We start from the raw sequence: 24,516 nt of genomic DNA, 5'->3' as shown, positions 1-24,516 counted from the left end.
GACCATAGCATGAAAGTCCAACAGGGACCTTGTTTCTTCCCTCCATCAATTAGATATTGCACATCTGAGTGAAGTTCTTTTTAAGTGTCTTTCAGCTTGCTGCTCTCTGAATCCTGGGCCAAAGCTGAGGCCCTGCTTGCATCTTGATTTAAAGTCTGCCTACAAGTTGCATAGTTCTGCATCCCCAGGCACACTGCCTGGTAACTAAACACTATGTGCTCTATAAGATTTTGGCTGAGAGTTCTATGTGATTTTGCATTCTGTTTCATATGAGAAAGTACACTGGCTGTAGACATTCTTTAGAGATGCCCCAAAAAACATGCAATATGCTGTTCATTTCATTGCAAGTTTGTCAAGTGTCGAATTGCAAGAGCATTTAAAAAATACAAATATACACCAAAGGCCACAAAAATTATTCAGATATGAACATTTTAGAAAAGGATTTGCCTGGCAAAAGAGAAGAAAACACTTCCAAAACATCAGTATTACATTAATGAGATGCACAGAGATTAATTATGTAACAAAATTGAGAAAATGTATACTGTAATTATAGTTATTACATTCTGAAAGTGATTATTCTCTCATCATTTCCTGTTTTTTTCTATGGTGGACTCTTCCTTGTTGTGTGCCCTCCTCTGTCTTTGAGACAATGAGATGCATAATGAAATTCAAACCAACATCCTGACGTCAATCCAGATAAATGTGATGTTATTTTTTAAAAAAAGATTGTGTGCATGTATGCATGTATGAACAATAAGTGTCATCTACTCCCTACGTTTACCACCACAGCTGAGCACTAGGTTAGCGGTGTCACATAAGGTTATATAAATCATAACTCAAAGTTTGCAGGTTTGATTCCTAGATGGAATGCCCAGTTTGCCTTTAAGTATTTGTTTGCAGTAATGTGACGAAGTATTAAGGAGTTAGGTTTGTAACCCAAAGGTTACCAGATGGGCTACTGCTATTGCCCTTGCAATAGCAGCCCAAACCCAAAGCCTTGGCAAAATATAATTGAATAACATGTAAAATAACTGCTAACAATGTAAGTGGCTCTGCGTAAAAGTATCCCTTCAGAAAATGTAGAATAATGGAAAACTGGTTGCTACAAGGCAAGTGGGTCATTTGTTTTCAGGAAATTTAGGAAAGGAGCGTGCCTATCGGATATCAACATAGCTGAGATTTTGTGCAAAAATATGGTGTGAGAATTTGGAACATCTCACAATAATAATTTCCATTATAGTTCCAGCTAAGCCGATTTGATTTGCTCTCAGAAATTGGAGGTTAATTGAAAAAAATATGTATTTTTCTTTATGTTTACAGATGTAGACATTATTTCCATGACAAGTGTGTGCATGATTCATTGTCTTAGAAGGTGTAATCAATTTGTCAACCTTTTTTAATGCCTACATTATATGGAGGCTACAGATGCCTATTAGCAAGACTGCAGTGGTATTTAGGTTTTGATTTCTGGCTTAGTATAATGGCTGAACAAAGGCTATGGCTCTTCTATTCATTACACATTCATTTTTAGGATCTGCTGTTTAGGATACACATGCATTGAAATTAGCAGTCCTGAAGGCTTTGTGAAAGGAATGGTAGACAGAGGTGTACAGATAGAACTCCCCTGTGAGAGCACTGATCTGAGCCCCAGTGTGGAGTCTGTATCAGGGAAATCAGGCCTTTGTCACACTGCCCAACCCCCTCCTCGCAGCCGTCGATGCAGAGAAAAGAATTTCTACTCAGGCACTCAATCATTGGAGGCCATATACCGTAGTCAGGAGGAACCAAAAGCCACGGCTCTGGTGAAGCCACATTTTTTCCAAACGTGTTTTATTATTTCCTTCATTTTGAAACCACACATAGACAGATTATACAGAGGAATGATTTATCTATTTCTTTAATGTACCATGGTGTATGTTTCTTTCTCCCATTTTAAGAGCTAGCGTTTATGGCCCTCCCACCACTGGACCACCTGCTCCCCTTTTCGATCTCTCCAGGACTGAAATTAACACTCACAGCACATCCTCTGCTCTGAGTCACAGTAACGATAGGCTGAAATCCTCTCTCTCTCTCTCTCTCTCTCTCTCTCTGAGAACATTACATCATTTGTTCTTCCTGTTATCATTGCTTGCTAAGAGAGCAAGAAATAAATAAATAAAAAAACAGTAAGGCTCAGTCACCTTGATTCAATCAACACCGAATCATTGACATCATGAGCAGACTTGTCAAGGAAGACAGACTGAAAGGTTTCCGTAACCTGACCTTCAACAATGAAAATGGCACATCAGTAAATGCATGACTGAAAAGAAGCCATTTGCTGAACTGAAAAGGCACTATCATCATAATGCACATATAGGTTGAACTAAACAACATTTAAACCACATTTCATGTATTTCAACAACATATTTGTCCTGGACCCATCTTGAAAATACAGGTTGTTGTATAGAGTTACATTAGAAAACGGTATTTATTATTGCATCAAATTCATACACAACTGTATAAACAGCAAATTTTTCTTGACACAGCTAAATAATGAGGCCTGCCAGTTAAATTAGCATGAAATAGCAAAAATAAACACAATTTTGAGGTAATTACTTTGAGGTAAAAACATTATATTTAACCAGTCCTGATCTTTTTCCAGCATTCAAGGAGAGTTTAAAGATAGTGGGACAGGAATGCAGCATCTCCTTCCATATGTAAAGTCATCTTCTGTGTCTTCTCAAACCAATTTTGCCTTCAGTGGTTCAAAGTGAATGGAAAAACTAGTCAAATATCACTCTGCATAACAGTATATCTATAATAAATGACCTAGGGATTTTAGGGCTGCTGTGGTGACACTAGTAAATCACAAACAAAGGTTACTTAGAGAACCATGGTAAATGTGAATTATTCATATATTAGAGGTATTAGCCTCAACAGAAAAAAGAGGGGAGAGACAGTTATTGGGAGAGAAAAAAAAGAGTGGGAGAGAGAAAATGAGAGAGAATGAGATGCAGAGAAACCGCGAAAAAGAGAGGAATAGAGACAGACACTGCCTCCTGCGCTGCGGCTTGTTGACCTTCATCAGTCGCTAGAGGCAGTGTATCATGATCCATGGCAGCCTGACACAGTACCAGCCCTGGCTACAGATGCCTGGAGCGCTTTCTACAGGTACCGTGTGTGTTTGTGTTGCACCACACATGAGACAGATAGGCCCCATGAGCAGAGCAAGCCCCCAAGAACAAACCACCCATTCAGATTGCGCAACAGCTCAGCCCGGGCCGTTGCGCAACACACATGCAGCCATACATCCAGTGAGTGGAGACTTAAGAGCAATAATGGCAATGACAGGTTCCTGAAGACAAATTCTTGCTCTTTATCCTTTTTTTTTTTTTCTCATTCCCCATCGCTAGCACCTGCAGTAATTCTAAAGTAAAGCCAGTTGTGTCATGAAGCTGCCCACTTTGAGAACACTGCTATAGTTTTGACAGAATTACATAAAAAACCCTTTACATCTTGAAAGGGCACATTCCTGCAGTGCTGATAGACAGACTCCACAGGGTAAGATTAGAGTCTGGCAATGTTATTTCCATAACACTCCCTTAGATTCAATAACAAAAGGTTGTACCTTTTTCATGCATAGAACATAAATTTTACTATTGATATCTCTTCAGGGCATTTTCATGAAAGTGAGGCAAACAGTGAAAAGTTCTTGTGAGATTAGCCTATCCCTTTCAACAGAGTTGTTGAGCATTGTAGCTAACACTGCAGGTTTGGTTCTCTGAAACACAAGATGCTAACAATTGAACAACAAGGTGTATTGCTTACTCCTGGTGAGAGAGAAAGGGAGAAAAATGGGTAAATGAAGTGTGAGAAGTATATGAGTATAAACCCCTTGTGACTTGCTGAGAAAATTATAACCTTCCTCAACTTTCTTGCTGAAATCTGTGGAAAAGCTGCTCAGCAAGGCCTTCATGTTCTGTGGCACCTGGAGGATTTTTGAAAGGACTGCAGTGAAATATATTATGGGATATATATGGGAAGAGAACCAACAAGGAAAACACACCTCCACACTGAAAAGATGTATTTAATGTTTAATGTCAGCAGACACTGGGTTAAATCAATACCGTTTCCCCTACATACAGCTGTGGACGCCTGACAGATCAGGGAGTATAATAGCCATGCTGCCATAGGGCCCCTCTACAAGCAGTCTCTAAATAGCCTGCAGGAAAGGAGACATTTCTCACCAGCAGGCCAGGATGTGCACAGTATTTCAACTGACTGTAAATGGGCTACATTCAATAATGTATGGCTCCGCTGCCATATCCATGCTGTGTAGCACATTTGCAGGTCTCATTTAAATGACTTTCAAGCGAAGGATAAGATGCTGGTTTGAATACAAAGCCATTTTTATTTAAAATTTTGCATAATATGTTTTGCTATGCGACTTGTATGACAATATTTCTTACACACCAAAGACAAGATTGTATGGTACTGTTGATTCTTTTTAAAAGTAGGGTGCGTCCCCAAACAAAAACTAAGGACCTATTTCAATATAACAGAAATAAGGATTTTTTTTAAACTTTGGATAATGCATTTAAGCAAGAGATCCAGTTTTTTTTTTTTCATTATTAACATAGCAGTATTATTTCAGCGGTGGCAGAAATAATAAGGACTTGCTTAAATTTATTTTTCAAAGATAGGGATAAAGTGGTTCAGTCTGATTGAATCAGACCATAACTCTAAATAAATAAATTATGCTACATTTAGATCAAATGAATTACTTAGTTTCCTTAGGTGGTTTTTAGATCTGAAAACAGTCCAAAAATTCTCTTGAAGTTGAACTTGTCAGGATTTGTTTAAATCTTCCCTGCTCCAACCCATTGTGACACGCTTGTTCTTCTCCTCTTTCACCACGTATTCGTCATAGTAGGTGTTACTCAGACACAAACACACACACACACACACACACAATAAGTCATTTCTAAGGCCTCTCTATGGTTGCATATTAGCATATTAGAGATATTAGAGATATCGAGCAGCTTTGTATAGTTTAGTCAGTTAAACTGGTGACTAAATAACAGCCAATTAAATCCTTCTGGACTCATTACTCATCATTCAGTTCTCACCACATCTGATAAAAACAGACATATCCAATCCATTTTTACCATTGATGCATTCCTGTCAGGAAAGCTTGGCCATGCCCAGGCAACATCATTTCCCCTCTGCTGTATTCATGACTATTTTTTCTAACTAAATTTTTTTTTTAATTTTAGTGTGATATTTGCTTGATATCTGCTAAAACTATTGAAATATTAGATGTAATGTAACTGCTTTGAAAGGACAGGTCTGTGAAAAGAAAGTCACTGGCTCTAAAATGACCTTCAAGGTCTGTTTCAAGTTGGACCTACATATTGTGCTAATAAAGATTAGTGTTGAAGTCTTAATGGGAGAGTGTAGCGACACTCAGGTCTCTGAGCAGAACTTGAAGAATCACGCTGGGATGAAGGCAGCTCATGTAGCATTTTTCAAAGCTGGAGCTCGGGTCTCACTCAAGTCAGAGAGGCATGGGGGGAGGGGGGAACAACAACTTCAAAGCCTCCCTGTGAGACAAATTCAGTACAGAGTTCTTATATCCACAGCCTCCTGATCGCCCTCTCTTGTTTCTGATTAACTCCCCAGCTACCTGTTTTTGAATGTCTCCTCGGCTTCCAGCAGGACCATATGCCTGCCACACTTGTTTTGGCAGGAGTGGAGGATCTGGGTGAGGTTTCTGCTATTCACCACAGAGAGGCATATCCCAAAGCCTGCTGGGAGAGAAACTGAAAGATCCTGTCACATTTACCCCCAGTTCACATTCCCACTGATAGTCTGTTATACATGGAAGACATTGCTTCTGTCAAAGATGCACCACATAACATCATCATGATACATATTTATATCAACGTGTGAGTTACTGAGGATGGAGCAAATACTAATACATTTACCTTGCAGGGGTCATTTACGAAAAGCATATGTACCTGGTATGACTAAACACCTTCCCCGGGGGTTAATTTTCAAATACCAATTGACATTTTCCAGAAAACTTACAGAGGTTTTCATGCTTCAGTCAGATTTACATATAAAATGTAATTTTAAATAGCACTGATTCTTTGAATATGCATGAGAATCCTTGAAATTAATGTGTGTTAGAGCAAAAAACATCATTCATTTGGGAGCTCTTTGCTTATTAATCAGCATCTGCTAAATAAACAGCCATTGTGGTAAGTGTTACCACACATACTGGAACACAACATCACTGACATATGTACTTATCTATTCACTGACACAGCCTAAACATAAAAACTTTATGAGAAGTCCCTGAGCTGTTTGAGTCCCACATCTCTATGTATGCCACGCCCACTCAGCCATTATCGGGGCTGGAGGTGAAGTGCATTTCATTCCTCAGCAACGCTTTGCAAGGCAGAAGCGAACTGCTGTTAATGTGTATATCATCCAGCAGGCAACAGGCTTATTCCACCCTGCCTTATGCCTTCTAGGATTTAGCTCCAGTCAGTCTGCTGCAAAAAGAGCAAAACCAAGCCACATGCTGTTCTAAATGTTTATTTACTCTTTTCGGTATTCGGTACAGATAACTTCAGTTCATCTGGGCTTGAAAATGTTGTCTTTGCTATCAAGAGAGGTCTTTTACAGGCAAAGTACGGATAGGCTGATACTTCATAGATAACCTTCAGTATTCATATTGGGTATATCTAAATGAATAAAAAAGATTGCCATAGGTGGCATACTAGGTTGTTTGTGGTTTTGTTGTTGTGAAACAGGTAGGGTTTTCAGAAATAAATGAACACCAAATCATTTTCAAAGACTGCCAGCCAGAGGAGTTCTAAATTTTTGTATGGCTTTGTGGAAGTGAACACTATTTGCTTAACTTGAAACAACAATTTTATTGAGGCTTTTAACACATATCTTTTGTGACTTCATTGCCCAGTTGAGAAAAATGGTGGCAGAAGGTTTCTGGAGCTAAGAAAAGAATAAGACTGTTGAATGGGAACTTTAATGCTTTAATACACTTAAAGTATGTGCTGAAAAACAACATACTCCTTCTTTTCCTCTACTGCTTACTGAACTCCTAAAGTTTTATTACATGTCACAAGATTACATGTAAATATATGATCCATACTATGAATTGTGGAAATATATGATCTGTACTTTTACAATATAACTTTCCTTGCTTAATGTCCAGAGGTTTTCTTGGTTTCTTAGTTGAAGAAAATGTGGAAACAATTTGACTGAAAAAGTTAAGATTGTAAAAATGTACCATGATGTACAGTACTTATTTTACTTAATCCCCATGATTCAAAAATTCAAGAGTGAAGTGAAATTCTACAGAATGTCTGTCTGTACTAAGAGGGCCTGTGTGAAAACTGGATGTAATGAGATGAAGCATATATCAGCTCAAAAAGAAATACAATCATAAATATAAGACAGCAAAGAGTTGCAGTGCAGCAGCTTCATCTGTGTGCTGTGTATTCAGAGGATTGTTCATAGAATGCTGATGGGATAGGCAGTGTACCTGTTTTATCTCCTCCAGTTAAACTGATGGGAGCAGACAAGTTTGTGAGTAACATTCAGTGAGGCCAAACATGGAAGCTACAGCTTAAGCTTCAGTCTCACACCATTCGCAGGGAAAGGCCATGTCATCTATGAGACTGGAATATGTTGGAAAGACAGTGTTTACAAGCCCCAGGCACCTAGCTCACCAATTGAGGAAACTATACCAACAACTTCTTAACAGGTAGAACAGGCATGACATGGACTAAACTAAAAGCTAAATTTTAAATGAAAAACTGTCCAAAAAATGAGGTCATGCTGTGAAATCTGTCTCCAAAACTTTTGTAACATTTGCAAGGGAAAAAGATGCAACGTCTGCCATGGACAAATAGCAGACATCTGGGAAGTTGTCCACACTAAGCACCTATCTTTTCAGTATGTAATAACAAGTTCCGCTGAGTAAGACTGACACAACTCTGTGAACTGTCATACTGCAATGACCTCTTTCTTGTTGTTGAGAGCAATTAGCTTGATTCTGGAAGCATGGTCAGTGGGTTTGCTGTGACCAATGTTCAAAACTATTAATGACAAGGGAGCCTTGGTAAAGGAAGAATGGACTGCATTCCATCACACTGTAACATGGTCACATGGAATTCAAGACATTCTTGAGTGATGAGACACCATGGTTTTTTTCAGCCCCATTGTTGGCAAAAGAAAAAAAGTGTGTACCTGCACACATGCCATGAGAACTGCATCCACAGAAACAAAGCAACCCCATATTTTGATGCTATTGACTTAGAAGTAACTTGTCTCTGTCTCTGAGATTGTGGTGGTGGAGGGGGTGGGCTCTCTGCATGACCCCTTGGCTGGCCCTGCAGCCTGTTAAGATTGAGATCTGGGATTGAGCTGACAGGCTTTTTTGTTTTGTTTTGTTCTGTTGATGTGCCCCTCCTCTGCAGGCTCCCTAGGGGGTGCAGCTCCACCTCGTGGCCAACAGGTGGCACTGCACCTGAATGGAAGTGACCACTGCCTGTCACTCTGTTGGCACTGACAAACAGCTGCAGCGCTGCTGAGTGTGGATAAATATCTCACTGAACATCATGCTACAGGACACTCTGCAACACAGAACACACTAATACAGAAATATCACTTTGGAGAAATGCTTCCAAAGTTGCATCTGTGTGAAAGAGCTGTTTAATTGCATTTAGTGTGTATTTTAATGGGAAATGGTCCTTGAACAGTCAGATATATGGCAGAGTAAACCACGTAATGCTGCATTTCGGGAACTTGAATGTAATCCTGGAATACAGACATGTATATGGAGTCTTCCTTGTGTTTTATATTTTCCTCAATTTTTGATAAAGATCTGATGATGCTAACCATTGTTGCTGCCACTGAAACAAACCACAACAAAGCTGAATAAAACAGGTAAATGAATTACACTTAAGAATTCAAAGAATGCTGTGCAATGTGGAATTTCGAAAATGATATATTCATTACATCAAATTGAAGCTAAAAGACACTGATTTACTCTTTCTGGGGTTGGTGCACTGCATGGTGTCTGGCACTACAAAAGATGAATGGGTTGGTTTGTGCTCAGTGCTGTCTGAACCTCATCTTGATTCCTGGTGTTATGTTCTTCTCTGTCTCACCCCTTCTCAGGCCCCTTCAGCCGTCGTCTTTTGGGGTGGGCCAGGCTGGGGTCACAGTTCTGTTCTCAATCAGGCCTTTGTATTTTTGTAGACCGTTCCCCTCTTCTCGCCTCATCCTTTGACTTTCTGATGCAGTGTACCTTCCCAGAGCTGCACAGCAAAATCCGCAGGTGGTGGAGGCTCCTATCTCAAGCCTTCTGTCACCCTGCACTGTGCTGGGCCATGCCACTTATCTGTGGAATTTGCAGTGTCCCATTCCTCCTCATCAACACCTCCATGCAAACCCTGCCCCAAGCAACAACACGCCTGTGTCCCATCTGACTGTGCTAAGTTTAGAAGACTCTCAGATTGCCTTCAATTTTCCCTCATCTTTTCAGCTGGTATCTTAATTGTTTGAAACACAAGAAAGAAAATCAACTAAGAGATGTTGCAAAGGTAACAAGAAACATTTTTGTTGTTCACTTGGCACATACAGTACCTGCAATATTTTCAGAAAATTTCTTAAAAATAGTTTACATAAATGGAATTTTTGTTGCAGATACAGGAACTGCAAGTGAGTTAAAAAAACGTAGTCATATTTTACGTTTGGGCTAGATAAATAAATAAGGACTACAGATGCTAGTACTTGACCTGTACCAGCTGGTGGGAAAGAAATGGCTGTTTAAAGTTTAAACTTTCCCTGCCGAAGCCCCTTACCTTGCCCTGCTGTTTCTGCAGCTGGCCAATCCTCCCCAGAATTCCCTTCTCTGACCTCTGTAACTTTCCACATCACAGGGAGGCTCAACTTGCTGCTGGAAGTCACTGGGGTCAACCTGGGGAGGGCTGTTCACTCTATCTACCCGAGAGGTCTTAGCTCCACAGGGAAAAAAAAAAAAAATCAACCATGGTGACAGTGCTTTTCTGCATGGACAAAGGTATGGAACGTGCATCATGACAGAAGTTGTACATATACGTATATAAACATTATTACATTTAACATGAAGAGGTTTACTCAGCCATGTTAGGCTTTTTTTCTTGATGGAATCCAGAGTCTTCATCAACTGATCTTCATGATGGCAGATGGAGATAATACCATGGAATTCATTGTGAGGGTTCGATAAAACAGGCATTTGGAGAATGTCTGCATTAGAAGTATGTGCGTACATTTTACATGCTATTGTACACTACACAGGTCAATAACAGACACATTCACCATACTTACACATATATACATACACACACATAATATAATAATAATATACTTAATCACACTGACACATAGACACTTCCTTTAATGCACACATGCACTCTCTTTTACATGTATATGTATATTAAAAGGTGTGTACACTACAGCTACACTCTTTTGAACACACACACTCACCTGCACAAATGCACATGTACACGCACACGTACATGCACACACACACACACACACACACACACACACAATGACTTTACAGTATCCAGTCCCTGGATGATATACATGTTTAGTAAATACACACATAGACATATATTCAAATAACACACACACACGATACTCAGTGGTTGCAGGTTCAGAAGAGGGTGGTGACTTTTCTCTGATTCCTGAATGGTTAGGGACAACAGTTGGAACCAGTGCTGCAGCAGGCTGGAGAGAAGGCAGGGAATTGTATGCTTGATACAGTATATCACACATTATTTACTTCTCAATCAGACTCTTTTATCTAGTGTGACATCACATTTTACACATTCTGGAAACCATTTACACATGTAGCTCACAGCCCTCAGGTCCAGAGGCTGGGACTACTATGTGAATTGATGCTGATACAAAACAATGCAGAGTTGTACAGTAAATCCTGTCTATACATACATCATAATTCTGAGTTTATAGTTCCACTCAGTGTTCTGTGTACATTACACTTAGAGATCAGGGACTCCTCCACCTAGTCGTGTCTATATGTATACATTACATTTGAGAGAGTAACTGTTATATAACTTACATAACCTGAAATATTCAACAGTGGTTACAAACATACATATATATATATATATATATATATATATATATATATGTGATTTCTATATTGCAATGTTTTCTGATGGATACAGTAAAGTACTTCAGAATATTAATCTATTCACTTGTATACCTTTCTATTACTTCCTATTTAAATACAAATATGTTATGTGAAAAACATTTAAATCTAGAAACATAATTTGCTGTGATGTACATGCGATACATATGCGAGGAACACGATGTACTGAACGGCGACAGACAAGAGACACAATCACTGCCGCTCATTGCAGCAGCTTTTTTTTCCACAGCAGCTAAATGGGGCTTATTAAGTTAAGCAGATAGCTGGGATTCTGTGTACATATTATGTAACACCATGAGACTGGGTGTACAGTTACTCCTATACATACAATCCATAGGGTAATGTATTCATCCAAGAAGTACGACACTACAGGACGCCGGCAGCTGGCAAGCATCCAGCCATGAGGGTAATAACATGCAGGGTGGGGCCACAGAGCAGAGCTGGGAGCTGGGGCAGCTGGTGTCCAAGAAGCCTCAGGGCCAGAGGAGCTGGCAGAGCACAGGAGACTGATAAGAAGCGACACAAACACTGGCTACTCTTTTACTTCAGCTCATGTTCTCACAGAATGTGAAAATTGCTGCACTCTCTCTCTCTCTCTCTCTCTCCTTCTCTCGCATTCAGTGGAACAACTCTTTTTCTTGCTTAATTCAAGAACAGTGTCTACCATTTCTTTTACCCAGCAAAACAAATTCAGAATTATAAATTTGGCACAGAAAGCCATTGGTTCAACCAAAAAACATGCCCCGATTTCCATTTTTGTGATCAAACACCAGAGGGTGGGTAAACCTTTCAGAATCTTCTCATAAGGCGATATTACCCTGCATGTCACCACAGATCATGCTGCACCTTCAGCAGGTTGTTCTGCTATTTCTGACAGGGTCTTGATAATCAAAACAGTCAGGTCCACAGGACAGGGAGCTCCTGCTGAATTCTGAGCCTCAGAAAGGAATAGCCAATGAGTTCAACCCCAACAAGGCCAACCAGTCCTGGGGCATAGGCTTTGGAGAAGTGGAAGGGACAGGGTCCACAAGGTCAGTCATACAAATGTATTGCAAATACTAGGGCAGGCACTCAGGGGCCTTGAGTACTGAGATGGTTCTGTGTTCATAACTTTCATTGACTTCCAGAGATCATATGTGATCTGACAACCATCCCACAGCAATGACTTCAATAAAATACTATAATTAAGATTTGCATTAACAGGATGATAAAGAAAATTACCTATTCCAAGCCTCAGGTGCTTACCCCTGTAATAGATATTTCACTGACACTCACAAAAAGTTATCACTTTTATTTGGTATTTTTCAAGTCCTACTTGTCTACGAACTAACAAGTTGTCCTCTTCCTTGTATATATATATGTTTCATACAGTAAAAAATCTGCCAGTACTAAGGAGGAGAACACATCATATTCTAGAGGTGGACAATATCCAAAACAGATCCAAAGTCATAATTACCAGGCATCAGCAAAACTACAGTCTCTTCTTTCAAGACTGCCAATGAAATAACCATGCTGTAGCCTTCTGCAGAGTCAGTGTTTTGGACTCACAGATTGATTTTTCATTAAGGAGCTGACCACACAAACACCATAGCCTCATCCTTTGTCTGGCCACCCTTATGTAGAGAGATTAAATCTGTGACTCCACAGTGTGACTGCTGAGGTCCTGACAAAACATGAATAGAAATTGTAGGTGGATGGAATGGGGGTCACTGAAAAAACATGAGGGCTGCCTGTCACCTGCCAATAGGGTGTATTTGTCTGATTTCAATGTCATTTCAATAGGTGGTTTTAGGCACATATTCAAGTATCCATAAAGATCAATATAAATACATATAAATACTGAATGAAAACTGATATTTCTGCACCGCACTGTTCCTGTCCTAGTTATAATTGAAAAATTATTCAATTATTAATCATTAGTAAACCATGTATCTCCGTCTGCACAGTCTCATTGAAGGAATACACACAAAATATGTGGCATACTTGCAAACTCAGAATTATGCTCAGTTATGGAAAATCATCCCTCTGAGGAAACACACTGATTGCACTCTAGTCAATTTTTTTATCAGATTGAAGGCAAGCACGTATATCCCTTGTTTATGTTCTATCAGATGAATCCACAGAAAAAAAGCAAACGTAAGTTCCATTAGTAGAAGACCAAAACACATACTGTTTTTGGTCATAATGTTTTTGATCTTCTTCATACATGTTTTTGTGACATGTAAGAAACAAAGACAAAAATATTCTCTAAAACATTCAGACAACAGGAAGGTCTAAAGACATCTGTGCATTCAGAGACAGACAGTGAAATGTGCATATTGGCAGCAATGTGGATCAGCTCTGCTAGAGCTACCAACATCAATTTAAAACCATGTAGCCGAAAAAATGCATCTCACCTGCAGCTACCAAACTCCAGGAACAGACATCCAGCAGCTCACACATTATGCCATGACTGCACACACAAACACATACTGTTGAGCTGTCACTGTGATTGGGGAACAGCACAAGAACCCAGACTCCACAACTGCCCCTGCCTCCCATGCTGATTTATAACAGAGTAGCCCTGGGTCAGAGCCAAATTGATTGAGTATATTTCAGTTAATTTCATGCATAACTGTGTTCAAATTATTATACTTAATTTGTTCTCTATCAGGGAATAATTCTCACATGAGCTATACATTTGTCTTATTTCTATGTAATTGTGTAAATGTGTGTTATTATGCATGTACAGTTCAAAATTGTAAAATAAAAAAAGGATGTTTCACACGATGGAGCAAAATAGCTTTTGACCATGAAACAATCTTTGTTTCTGTTTGTTAGATTTTATGGACATCTGACTGTGCCACACATGAAACTATAGAGGTGGTGAGATGAGTGACCTTCCTTATTTCATGCCATTACTTGATATGGGGAAAAACTACTCTTGGTAATAAACAAGCATCATAATAATGGTGGGGCTGGTGGGAAGACAGGTGACACACCACGTGCTACAAAAAATAAAACTAAAATAAATCCAAGTGGACAGCAATACAGCCTGAGATTTTAGTGGATGTGTGGAATTCACCACTGTAAACAGGGATGTCCTGTTACAGGACACAATCTCATCTACGGATGAGCTACAGAGGGTAATAAAGGAGGAAACACACCAAATTCCCCAAACAGAAGGATCTGTGCTGGATATGAGGTTTTGCAAAAGCTACCATTTTTATATTGTGTAGAATTAAAAAGAAATGTTGTTGCTGAATTAGCACGTACATGGACACACATTTCACAGACTCAGCAGGAAGACTTGCACACATAAATACAGTATGTGAAAATTTCAGCACCACCTATTGGCAAAACCCCACAAAGAAAAACATGTTAATGCCACCTTAGCCCATGCATCTCCACTTCTTTATAGCCTTGTAACCATAGAAACCTACAAATGTAACAAGCATCAAAGAAGTGATTTCTATGTATCTGTTTGGGATAGGACAGGTAAAAATGTTTATATTACAATAGAACAAACACGTTAGTAACAGATCAGTTAATGAATGATCCTTCAGGTCTCTCATTAACATCCTTCTGTTCAAGAATGAATTCTCCAGAGTCCCACCAATTATAAATGACCCACTTGTTCTATGTTGGCATAATGACTTTCCCCCCTTCATTTAAAACATGACAAACAGCACCACCTAATGCATTTACACTGAATCACAATGTTTGGGATTTATCCCCAATTACATTTGCACATTGTGCCTGACATTCTCTTTTTCAATTTCTCATCAGGAACAATCATTTTTACATATTATGAAAACAGATGCTACTTAGGAAATAAACTGAATATCCTTCTCCTTAAGGTAGCAAGACTGTCAAAACACCATTATTTTCAGGCTGGACAAGTTTATTGACTTGCCTGAAGAAACACCAGGAGCATTCATGTTTATATTGATATACAACTTATTTGACAGGTGTGCATTTCAATTGTGACAGAAGTTGCCAAAAGTCTCCCAAAATCATTCATATCTTTGTTCTCAACTATCACACAAAAAACAAAAAATAAAAACCTAATGTTTACAGAATAAACATCACCCTGAACGTGGCAACTATTTTTTGTTAATTCAAGAAACTGGGAATTTCTCTTAAAGAAGCATGAGAAGTCTACAATGTTGTTGATTCCTCTTTGAAATAAAGTCCTGAGGCTTGAAAAAATGTACAAGCTGCTGACCTTTCTGTTGGCAGATGGGGCAGATGGTGAGAAGGGCATGGTTCTGGACAGCTTATCTGATGCTTGAGATGCTCAAAGTTCTCACAGGGAATCAACAGTGAGACACAGTAACCTGAGTATCTAATAATCTATCCATTTCCTATCTCAACTTTAAGCGATTAACCACTAACCAACTTGTAGTAGACATTAAGGGGCTAGAATACTGAGACACATAAACATGGTTTAAACATACTGTTTTCACTGTTTCCAGATCACATTTTATTTAATTAACATACAGGTGGGGGGCTCATCACTTAGCCTACAGCCAGCAATAACAGCTGCATACTGCCAGCCTCTGACAGCTTGATTTGACAAATTGCCAAATTTCACTAACCTCATATGGACCCTATTCACACATTATTTTTCTCACCATTTTGAATTGAATGATCATACGGTTACATAGAGAAGTGGCTAAGGAGGTCAAAGAGGTGAGATATTTGAACTCACTTAAATGTATGTGAAAGTTAGTGCTGTGGTCCCACACTTTAGAAAGGATGTCATGTAACAACATGCTCCAAAATACAGCTTTTGGAGATTAACTTCCACATCATACATTCTCTAAATGCTGACAACAGCAAGCTAGCTGAAAAGGACTAACAATGCTTTTAGCTAGCATCCACATAGTCAGAAAGAAATGGATCAATTACAAACACATGTAAACCATTCCAATGTATGCTCTCGTGGTATTAGCAATTGCTTTGAAGAAAAGCCTTAATGCAACCAACAGTAATCTCCTGTGGTTGTATGACTTTCCTATATTTTGTGTACTAAGGTGATCACTTATTTCACAGATAGCATGGATTATGTGACTGAAGTTAGTGTTTACCAAACCCCAGTCCCAAGTGGCCACTGCACCTTCTACTTAATTCATAACTGAACGATACTTAACATCTTGAAATATGTATAAAAGTAATGAGACCACAGTTTTGTGCATATTTTTGTGAATCTATGCCTGGAACACATTTGGGGCAGCTGTCTTGGTTTTTGCTGAAAAGAATTAAACTTTTTGATGTTTAGTTGAAAACTACTTTATGGTGTACAAAGGAACAGGGTCTGAAGAAATACCTTTACTTGAAGCCTTCCATTAGCAGATACCACATGACATTAAAAGCTCCAGTTATCAACAGGCCAGTCAAAACCATGAGCCCAGCTGGAACACAAAGCAGCAAACAGCGTGCCCTCAGCAGCATGGTAGAGAAACATGGACATGAGGGATGTATGTTTACAGTTTTGGCAATAACTATGCTCATACAGATTTCACTCATTACATTTCTGAAGCCATCTACATACCTTCTTACAGATTATTTGTGGCCTATGCATAAAAGTATGATACCAGAACCATGCCCAAGTTTTGACCAAAACCCAAAATATGACTGATAAACTAAAACCCGCCTCAAGGCATGTTGCTTTCACAGCACAATGTTTACTCTTAACAGGACACAACTGCTCGCAAAAAAAAAAAAATAAAAATAGTAATCAATTGGTGTACTGGAAAAATATGGTAATTTACTTGTGTACCTTCATCTGACTTCATGTAAGTGGCAAGGTAAAGTGTCAAACATAAAAATGTAAGTTACTTTTTCTATGGACACTTACTATTGAGGTTTACCACAATTCTGTATTCTTAAAAGATTAATTCCATTTTCCTCTCCAGATAAGAAATAACTAAATCAGTCTATTCTGTTTTAGATTTTTGCAATGATCCAAATTGGAGAACCCCAAGTGGCCAATTATATGTGACACTGATATCAAATAATGCAATAATGCAATTTCATAAAAAACAAATGGCCAACATTACAATCAGATGCTAACTAGCTGTTAAGAACTACTAAGAACAATGTATCTTCCTTGGCACAATGCAATGAAGCTTTACATATATTTGCACATAATTTTAGTACACAGAAAGTCAACTAAATGCCTGGCTTTGAAATGACAGTTTTAAGGAAAAAAATATCCATTGCGGATTAACCTTCTATCAATGTTCAAGGACCCACGTGCAGCCGTTTTGCATATTGAAAACAACATCCATGTGAAAATATCTTAACTGGAGAAGATTCTTTCAATGGACCCATTTCCAGTACATTTACAAAACCAACCTCATCTGCTTTTATTGAAACATTGTTTGAAACTACATATCAAAAAACAGCTGTCCACTTCATAAGTGAAAATAGCGCAAGCAAACTGATGTTTCTCTGCCTCCCAATGTTATATGAGGAGAAATATTTCACAACATGGTAAGTAAAATGTTTTCCTGCTACACAGTTTATTTCACAGCTGGAAAGTGGCAGATGTCTGAGCCATGGCATTGTAAATGAAAGTGTTGTTGAAAGGTACAAACTGATGTGTGATTATTTTGATAGCCTCTTGGGCAGCACATCCTAAAAAAGAAAAAAGGAAAAAATTAACATACAAAAACATGTATGAAAGGTTACATCTACAGCATACAAAACAAGTAAGATATACCAATTACACAGAGAGTAATAAGATTTAATGGGCTGTATTCATTCCTTGGAGAAACAAATGTTATAACTCCTCTGGAAGGCCTCTATTTGAGAGACACAAGACTGTTGTACAAGTTACAAGTTACCAACAGTAACTCCTGCCCAGTCCAACTGGCAGTTGAACACTCAACTGTCCGCTGACTGTTCAAACACTAAGGCTTGTAAGACTTACCCCCCAAAAAGGATGCGACTGTGTGGGGTTCAGCAGCACCATAGCGACAGCTGTAGAAAATGAAAAACACAAGGTTAAACGCACAACAAACAAACACTGAACCATGCTCACATGTTTAGGCTGTCGCACTTTGTCATGAATTAACATTTTTGAGGGGTAAAGAACATTCATCTGCATTTGCCGTTTATGGTAGTACTAAAAATGTAAGAGATTATTCACAGTATACATCTCCCATGAAAAGTTTACAAGGTCCTTGGTATACAATCTTTTGGATACTTGCAATTCATGGATGTAGTCATCTTTCACATTGACATTCAGGCCATATTCCTGCAGCAGGCTATTGACACACATCTTCAGTTGAGCAATGTCTTCTTCAACCTGATAATTGTAGACACCTGAAGGGAAACAATGTACCCGTGAGATCCACTTAAATATAAAAGGAGTGTATCACCACATGCCATAGTGATGAACTTACAAAGCATGAGTGATGTAATCCAACAAAGAGATGGTAATAGGATAAAATAACTAAATTAAGCCAGGAATTCAGACAGGAGAACACATAACTCATCTTATGCCAGAAAATAAAACCAATTAATGCTATCTTACCAAACAAAATTAAAGCTTACCCTATACAGGACACAGTTGTGCAGAATAGTGACAAAAGTTTGGCTGTGGTTTATATATGGGGTTACCTGGATAGCGCGAGTGCTGTTGGTAGAAGCGATCCACAGACCGCAGCATGAGGTACAGTACCATCTCGCTGTCAGGGTTGTCCATGCAGGAGGCTGTGGGAATATTCAAGGCATCAGCATGTAGAACCACCCCCCCCCCCCCCCCCCCCCCGACATCACCTCATATTGAAGGAGTCAGTGTGCATGATCACTCATTCCCCCCAACCACTCATATTCAAAGCATCAGTGCAGAATGACTCCTCAGTGTGGAAAACCACCCTCATCTACTCAGAGCCAAAGCCATCTCATTCAGAATGCAAGGCGGGCCTTTCACTTACTGATCTCATCCTTATTGAAGGAGTCCACGCTGTACTCCTCAGCAAGGGATCTGCAGCACACCACTCTCAGAAAAGCTGCACTCTTACCTGTCAGTTAAATAATTGTATTGTCTTTAATATGCTGCATACATGACTCTCTAAAATGTGTGTGGTGCAGGAAAAAAACATTTCTGCAGTGGGTATTTAATCCACATGGCAGCAATAAGATTACAGCACAGATTTTCTATCATAGGGTGATACAGCAGTTGAATTAAGTCCCAATGACCATGACATGATGGCCACTAAGACTGGTCCTTTTCATTGTGAAAAGAAAGTAATCTCATTTCATTGTACTTACAACCCAGCTGTGAGCAATATACCCCAGGTCAAAATTTTTACACTAGGCCAGAGTCCATAGTCCAGTGATTCCTGACTTCTTTAAATTTTCAATCTTACAGTCTTAACACAGCACATAATTCTGTTGGTATTGGAATCTGCACTAGTAAAGATACTTACAGAAGAGCTTAATGTCGTGTTCTGAAATTCCTTCTGGGGCCTAAGAAGAGAATTGATATGAAGCTTTATTCAAAACAGCAAATGATAATTTATTTAAATAAAATGTCAGAATGTACTATTGTCCAATGTGGCAAAATACTATAAAACACCTAGTTTACAAAAAATACATACTTTTCCAACTGACTGTAAAAGAGATTCTACATGCTTGGACACAATCAAGGCATCTTGCATTGCCTTCTCTCTGTAACTGAAAAGAGAGATTGGTTATGGTATACAGGCCTGAAGAGATATCCTACATTTCCCATAATCAATGGCTACAACTGTGTGTGTGTGTGTGTGTGTGTGTGTGTGTGTGTAATCATGCACATTACAGCCACCAAATGTCCTGCTTGTTGAATTCTTGTAGTACAACACCATTAGTGTTCTGTGCGCCTGAGAATGATGAGCCAGACCCTTACACATTCTGGAGTTTGATGAATTTCTCAGAGTCAGCGAACATGTCTGGGATGGTGCCCCTAAGAGGCAGTTTTCCCCCACCCTCATTCTCCACAAACTCCTTCAGCCCTCGTGCCATGACCCAGAAAACCGGGGTCTATGGACAGAAAAGGCATTACACCAGTATTAATGAAACTGACTGTAAATGAAAATCTACAGTTCCAACATTATTTAAGTGAACAGCAATAGTTCCCACAGTAAAGAAAGTGAAGAAAATCAAAGAGTTTGAAAAATGAAGCTGAGAAATATCTGTGTCCTCTCACCTGAGATGTAATATTCTTGCAGCGCTCTGCATTAAGGATGTCTTCCACTGCACTGGAAATCTGCAGCACAGAAGACATAACAATTTTAATGAACTATGTTACCTTGGAATCTGGTCCTGTTACAGTTGCAAGCCCTAACACAGGGGAAATGCACACCTTGGTTGGATTCAGGGCAGTGTTGACATTCTTGATCGCCTCATCAAAGTTTTCTTCATCTTCCGGAACTCCATTCTCATTCCTGAGGATTCCTGAACAAATATGAAGAAAACAATGAACACAAACATATCACTAAACCAGACTCGCTACTTAGTAGTCACAACTAACACTGGCTACAAAATAAGGCATGTTTAAAATGGAATGTAAATGGAAATACCTTGCCGGATCTGAGACACAACACTGTCTGGAACCTAAACATTAGGTGTTTACTCTGATTTTTATGTTTGTACAGACATACCTTGCCGAATAAGCTGTCTGAATGCTTCCTTCTCCTTGTAGTTCTTTGGTAACTGAAAATTGTTCTGAAAAAGATAAATATCTGTGACATTTTTACTTGGGAGAAGTCAATTCCTCCTCTGCTTTATTTTGACCCAAAAATTATTCACAAAGTATTTTACCAATCAACATAGCTCAAAACACTTCACTTGCATTTCAGCATGTTGATTAGCCTCCTGATTCTGTCACCACTGAAGATAGTAAAATTACCTCACTGTACCACTTTTCAAGGAATTTTGCAATGATGATGATCCATGGTGTATGGCAATGATCCTGTGAACAATTAAATAATATTACACCCCAAAGGAAGAGAATTAAACCCAACTTACAATATGCTACAACTTAATGGTATATGCACACCTAGAGTATATCTTTTAATAAAGGGTAGCTACACTCAATATTCATAATTCAAAGCAATTTAATTCTATTTTGTATAAATATGCCTCAGACACAATTCACAGCAAAATGACACATCTGAAAAGAAACTGATTTGAATTCAGATACAATTGAAGACAAGGTCCTCAAGAGAAAAATGCCACTAAATAGAATGGGAACACTGTAAAAGACAAACCCACTCAGGAGATGGGTAATAAATAGTAGCCAAATGGGTACAATGGATAATAAATAAATATTCAAAGCATCAAAAATGCTTCCATCTGAATTTAATGTCAAAGTCACCTTTTTCTCCATATTATCCAGGTCATAAGACTGAATATGATGCTTCAGTTCTGCAAATGGGTGGTCCAGCCTTAGGTCTTCCAGAGCATTGTCTGGATGAGATTCAATAACTGTGAAGAAAGGGATCAGCCTTTTTATTTTACAGCTTTCCATGTCCTTCCCATAGTGTCTGTCTGCTTTAACAAGAACACTGTCATGTAAAACTGCCAGGATGGAAACATGATTACCAGTAGTTGTCAGTCAGGCTAACAGACTGAGGTTATCTACCAGCTCAGCTGAAATACTAATGGCCTAGAATCCTTATCTTGTACCATGTCAACAGCAACCCTCAGGCTCTTCTATAGCTGAATATAGTAGAATGCACACATGCATTTCCCAATTAAGCTAAATTTGGAGGTTTCAAACTGTTTATATAGCATAGTATGTGTATCTCTCAATCAGAAATCACAACATTTGCATACCCGTGTGTTCTTTCACCACCAGCCTCATGTATCCTACAAGACCGTATGTCCTACACACCAGAAAGGGCACATCTGCACTCCACAAGACTGCCCCGAGTCTGAGACACGTGCTGTGTGGGCAAATACGGAAAGATCTTACAAATGCACACATACACAACAAGACAGTACTATTGCTTGCTATAATTAATCAGAATTATTACTGTTGTATGCCATAGACAAAAGTTTCTGTATCATCTAACTGAATGTCTGAAATATGTGCTATAATGCCACACAAAAGCATATTGTATCCTACCTCTCTGGCAGCTGAACGCCAATCACCAAGCTAAACCTATGGAAGAACTCAGGGTCATTGTCCAGGAGTTTGTCTGGAGTCTGGAAATGCGAGGGCAGCACAAATATAGAATGAATACTCACTAAGCACACATCAAGATACCTAACACATTTAACATGATGTGTGCTTTACTTTTTATTAACAATTCATGAAAATTCTTCATTTCAAAAGTGTCTTCTATGTTACAAATGAAGACAATTTTCACTTGTGCACAGTGCACACATTTCAACAGGCAGTTGAAAAATTTAAAGTACAGTGGTAGAAAGGAAAGACCTTTCCTGATGTCAATCACTGACCTCCTCAACAAAATTCCCTGACACATCACTGTTCAGCTCCTGTAGTAGCTCTGTGGTAGCTTGAGCCCGATTCTGAAACAAATGGCAGGGTTTACACTTTCTTTCTGTTTTATGTTGAAAGGGAAAAAATATATACAAATCATGCATAAATCCCCCAGGCTTACCTTCCCAATGCTGCTGCTGCTTAGAAAGAAGCTGCAAGTAAACATTTGCATGATATATTATTGTACATTACCACTCACCAACAATATACTTCAAAACGTTCAGCTGTAAAAATGTGCACAAAAGTTAGCTACATTAAGTAGAATTTTCATTAAGACAATAAAAAAACCAGATATATTTTCAAAAGTATAATCTAATAAACTGAGCTTTGCCAGCCTCCTTAAAGGAATATGCTAAGTGCTATATTACAACTGTACCATATCATTAAAAAAAAAACAATGTCTAGGCAATTTACTTGTTGCCAGCATCTTCTCCAGACACTTTATGTCCATCTACGATGGTGAATGCTCCAATGCCTGCAAAAAGCATACACTCATTGAGAATAACAACTGACATCAGCCAAACACTGCTGTTAATACACCTGCAGCCATTTTTTTTTTTTAAGTTGTTGGGTCTGAGGGCCACCTGTGCCAGTTGACAAAATACAGTTAACGGCTGAACACAATTACGGCACAGCAACAGACTTTGTGAAATGCCTCTGGATTTGTGAACTGGTATGGCTCTTACCTGGAAGCACCAGGTTCTTGAGTATTTCTGTTCCTGATGCTGTGGCATTGATCAAACAAACATGAGCATTTTCCAGTGTTTCCTGTCCGTGATCACCCCACAGTCTGAAAATTAAATCGACGTAATGATGTAACTGTTTGCTAACTAGCCAGCCAGTTCTTACGTAGCCAGTAACTAACTATTGTATCAATTTACTCAATCCTAACTACAAGAAACATGAACAATGACGTGGTAAAAACAACCCTGCTAGAAAAGGACAGCTTAATAGTCGTCTATTTCTAGCATGTTTGTTACCTGTTTTACACAACTCTTGTGCGTCTATAACTCAAATGATGGGTCTGTTCTTGTAACAAACTGGAGAATACAGCTTCCAGTTAAATTTTACAAGAAAGTCTTTGCCAGTTAGCAAGGACTACCCGCTCGGCGACTTGTTTATCTGTCGCTAATATACAGGGAGTTCCTCCTCCAGTTAGCTAACACGCTACTGAAAATGATTATTATGAGTATGGTTGCCTTGCAAAAGACTTCGCTAGCTTGCTCAATGTATCCATTTCAAATACACAAACTGGCTATCCTAAAAATGCATAAAAATCTAACACATTGCCTTCGGTTTAATTTAGCTAACTCTACGCAAACGTTAGGTAACTCGCAAGGTAGTGGTTCCCGGTGCTAAGATAGCCAGCCATTCGGATGGCTTTGACAGTAATTCCACCCGGCCTACCGGCGTCCCCAGGATTTCTTGCTCACTACGAGGAAACCATCAAGAACATTAAAACAGGGATGGAAACATATAGTTAGCTAACGATAATACATTTATGGTCGCTCAGGAATGTCTTCAATACCTGAGTTGTCGGTCGTATTTCTGCTCTTTTGTCGCTTTTTCTTTAAAACCGTCTGCCATGGCCATTCTCTGCAGCCAAAATCCTAGTTAGCCAGCTACCAGGCTCCCTAATTTCTGATAACGTTAATCCTCTGCTCCTGCTGCGTCCCCACAACCGGTGTGGAAACCGCTAAAACACGAATAAATAATAAACCGCCGAAATCCACTCAGCTCAATATAGACGTGTAGACGCTGGTCCCAAACCAGCGCCTGGAACAGAATTTAGCCTGCAGCG

At 39.1% G+C, this 24,516-nt stretch overlaps 1 protein-coding gene across 1 annotated transcript; it reads right to left on the bottom strand.

Annotated features, from left to right (window-relative positions):
• Nucleotides 1-17,268: 17,268 nt before the first annotated feature.
• On the bottom strand, nucleotides 17,269-24,516 carry nae1 (nedd8 activating enzyme E1 subunit 1). Its single transcript, XM_036535021.1, has 20 exons — nucleotides 24,244-24,516; nucleotides 23,402-23,505; nucleotides 23,130-23,190; nucleotides 22,837-22,867; nucleotides 22,673-22,744; nucleotides 22,338-22,417; nucleotides 22,046-22,155; nucleotides 21,585-21,694; nucleotides 21,117-21,179; nucleotides 20,869-20,932; nucleotides 20,571-20,662; nucleotides 20,415-20,474; nucleotides 20,115-20,248; nucleotides 19,828-19,903; nucleotides 19,657-19,696; nucleotides 19,162-19,248; nucleotides 18,845-18,937; nucleotides 18,433-18,547; nucleotides 18,153-18,202; nucleotides 17,269-17,857 (listed from the first exon to the last, which is right to left on the bottom strand). The coding sequence occupies exons 1-20, from the start codon at nucleotides 24,306-24,308 to the stop codon at nucleotides 17,748-17,750; spliced, it is 1,617 nt and encodes a 538-aa protein (XP_036390914.1). The 5' UTR covers nucleotides 24,309-24,516; the 3' UTR covers nucleotides 17,269-17,747.

This window comes from Megalops cyprinoides, chromosome 8 (genome assembly GCF_013368585.1).
Source record: "Megalops cyprinoides isolate fMegCyp1 chromosome 8, fMegCyp1.pri, whole genome shotgun sequence".
Classification (NCBI taxonomy): Eukaryota; Metazoa; Chordata; class Actinopteri; order Elopiformes; family Megalopidae; genus Megalops; species Megalops cyprinoides.
Note: the sequence above shows the minus strand (reverse complement) of the source record. Positions and strands in the feature narration are given on the sequence as shown.

Bases quoted from the DNA above. Each gene is read 5' to 3' on its own strand.
- nae1 (XM_036535021.1), bottom strand. From the start codon at position 24,308: ATGGCCATGGCAGACGGTTTTAAAGAAAAAGCGACAAAAGAGCAGAAA. The intron at 21,180-21,584 runs GTGACTTTGACA...AATTGTTCACAG, and splicing joins TGGATAATATGGAGAAAAAG to GATCATTGCCATACACCATG. The intron at 19,249-19,656 runs GTAAGTATCTTT...TTTAACTGACAG, and splicing joins ACACGACATTAAGCTCTTCT to GTAAGAGTGCAGCTTTTCTG.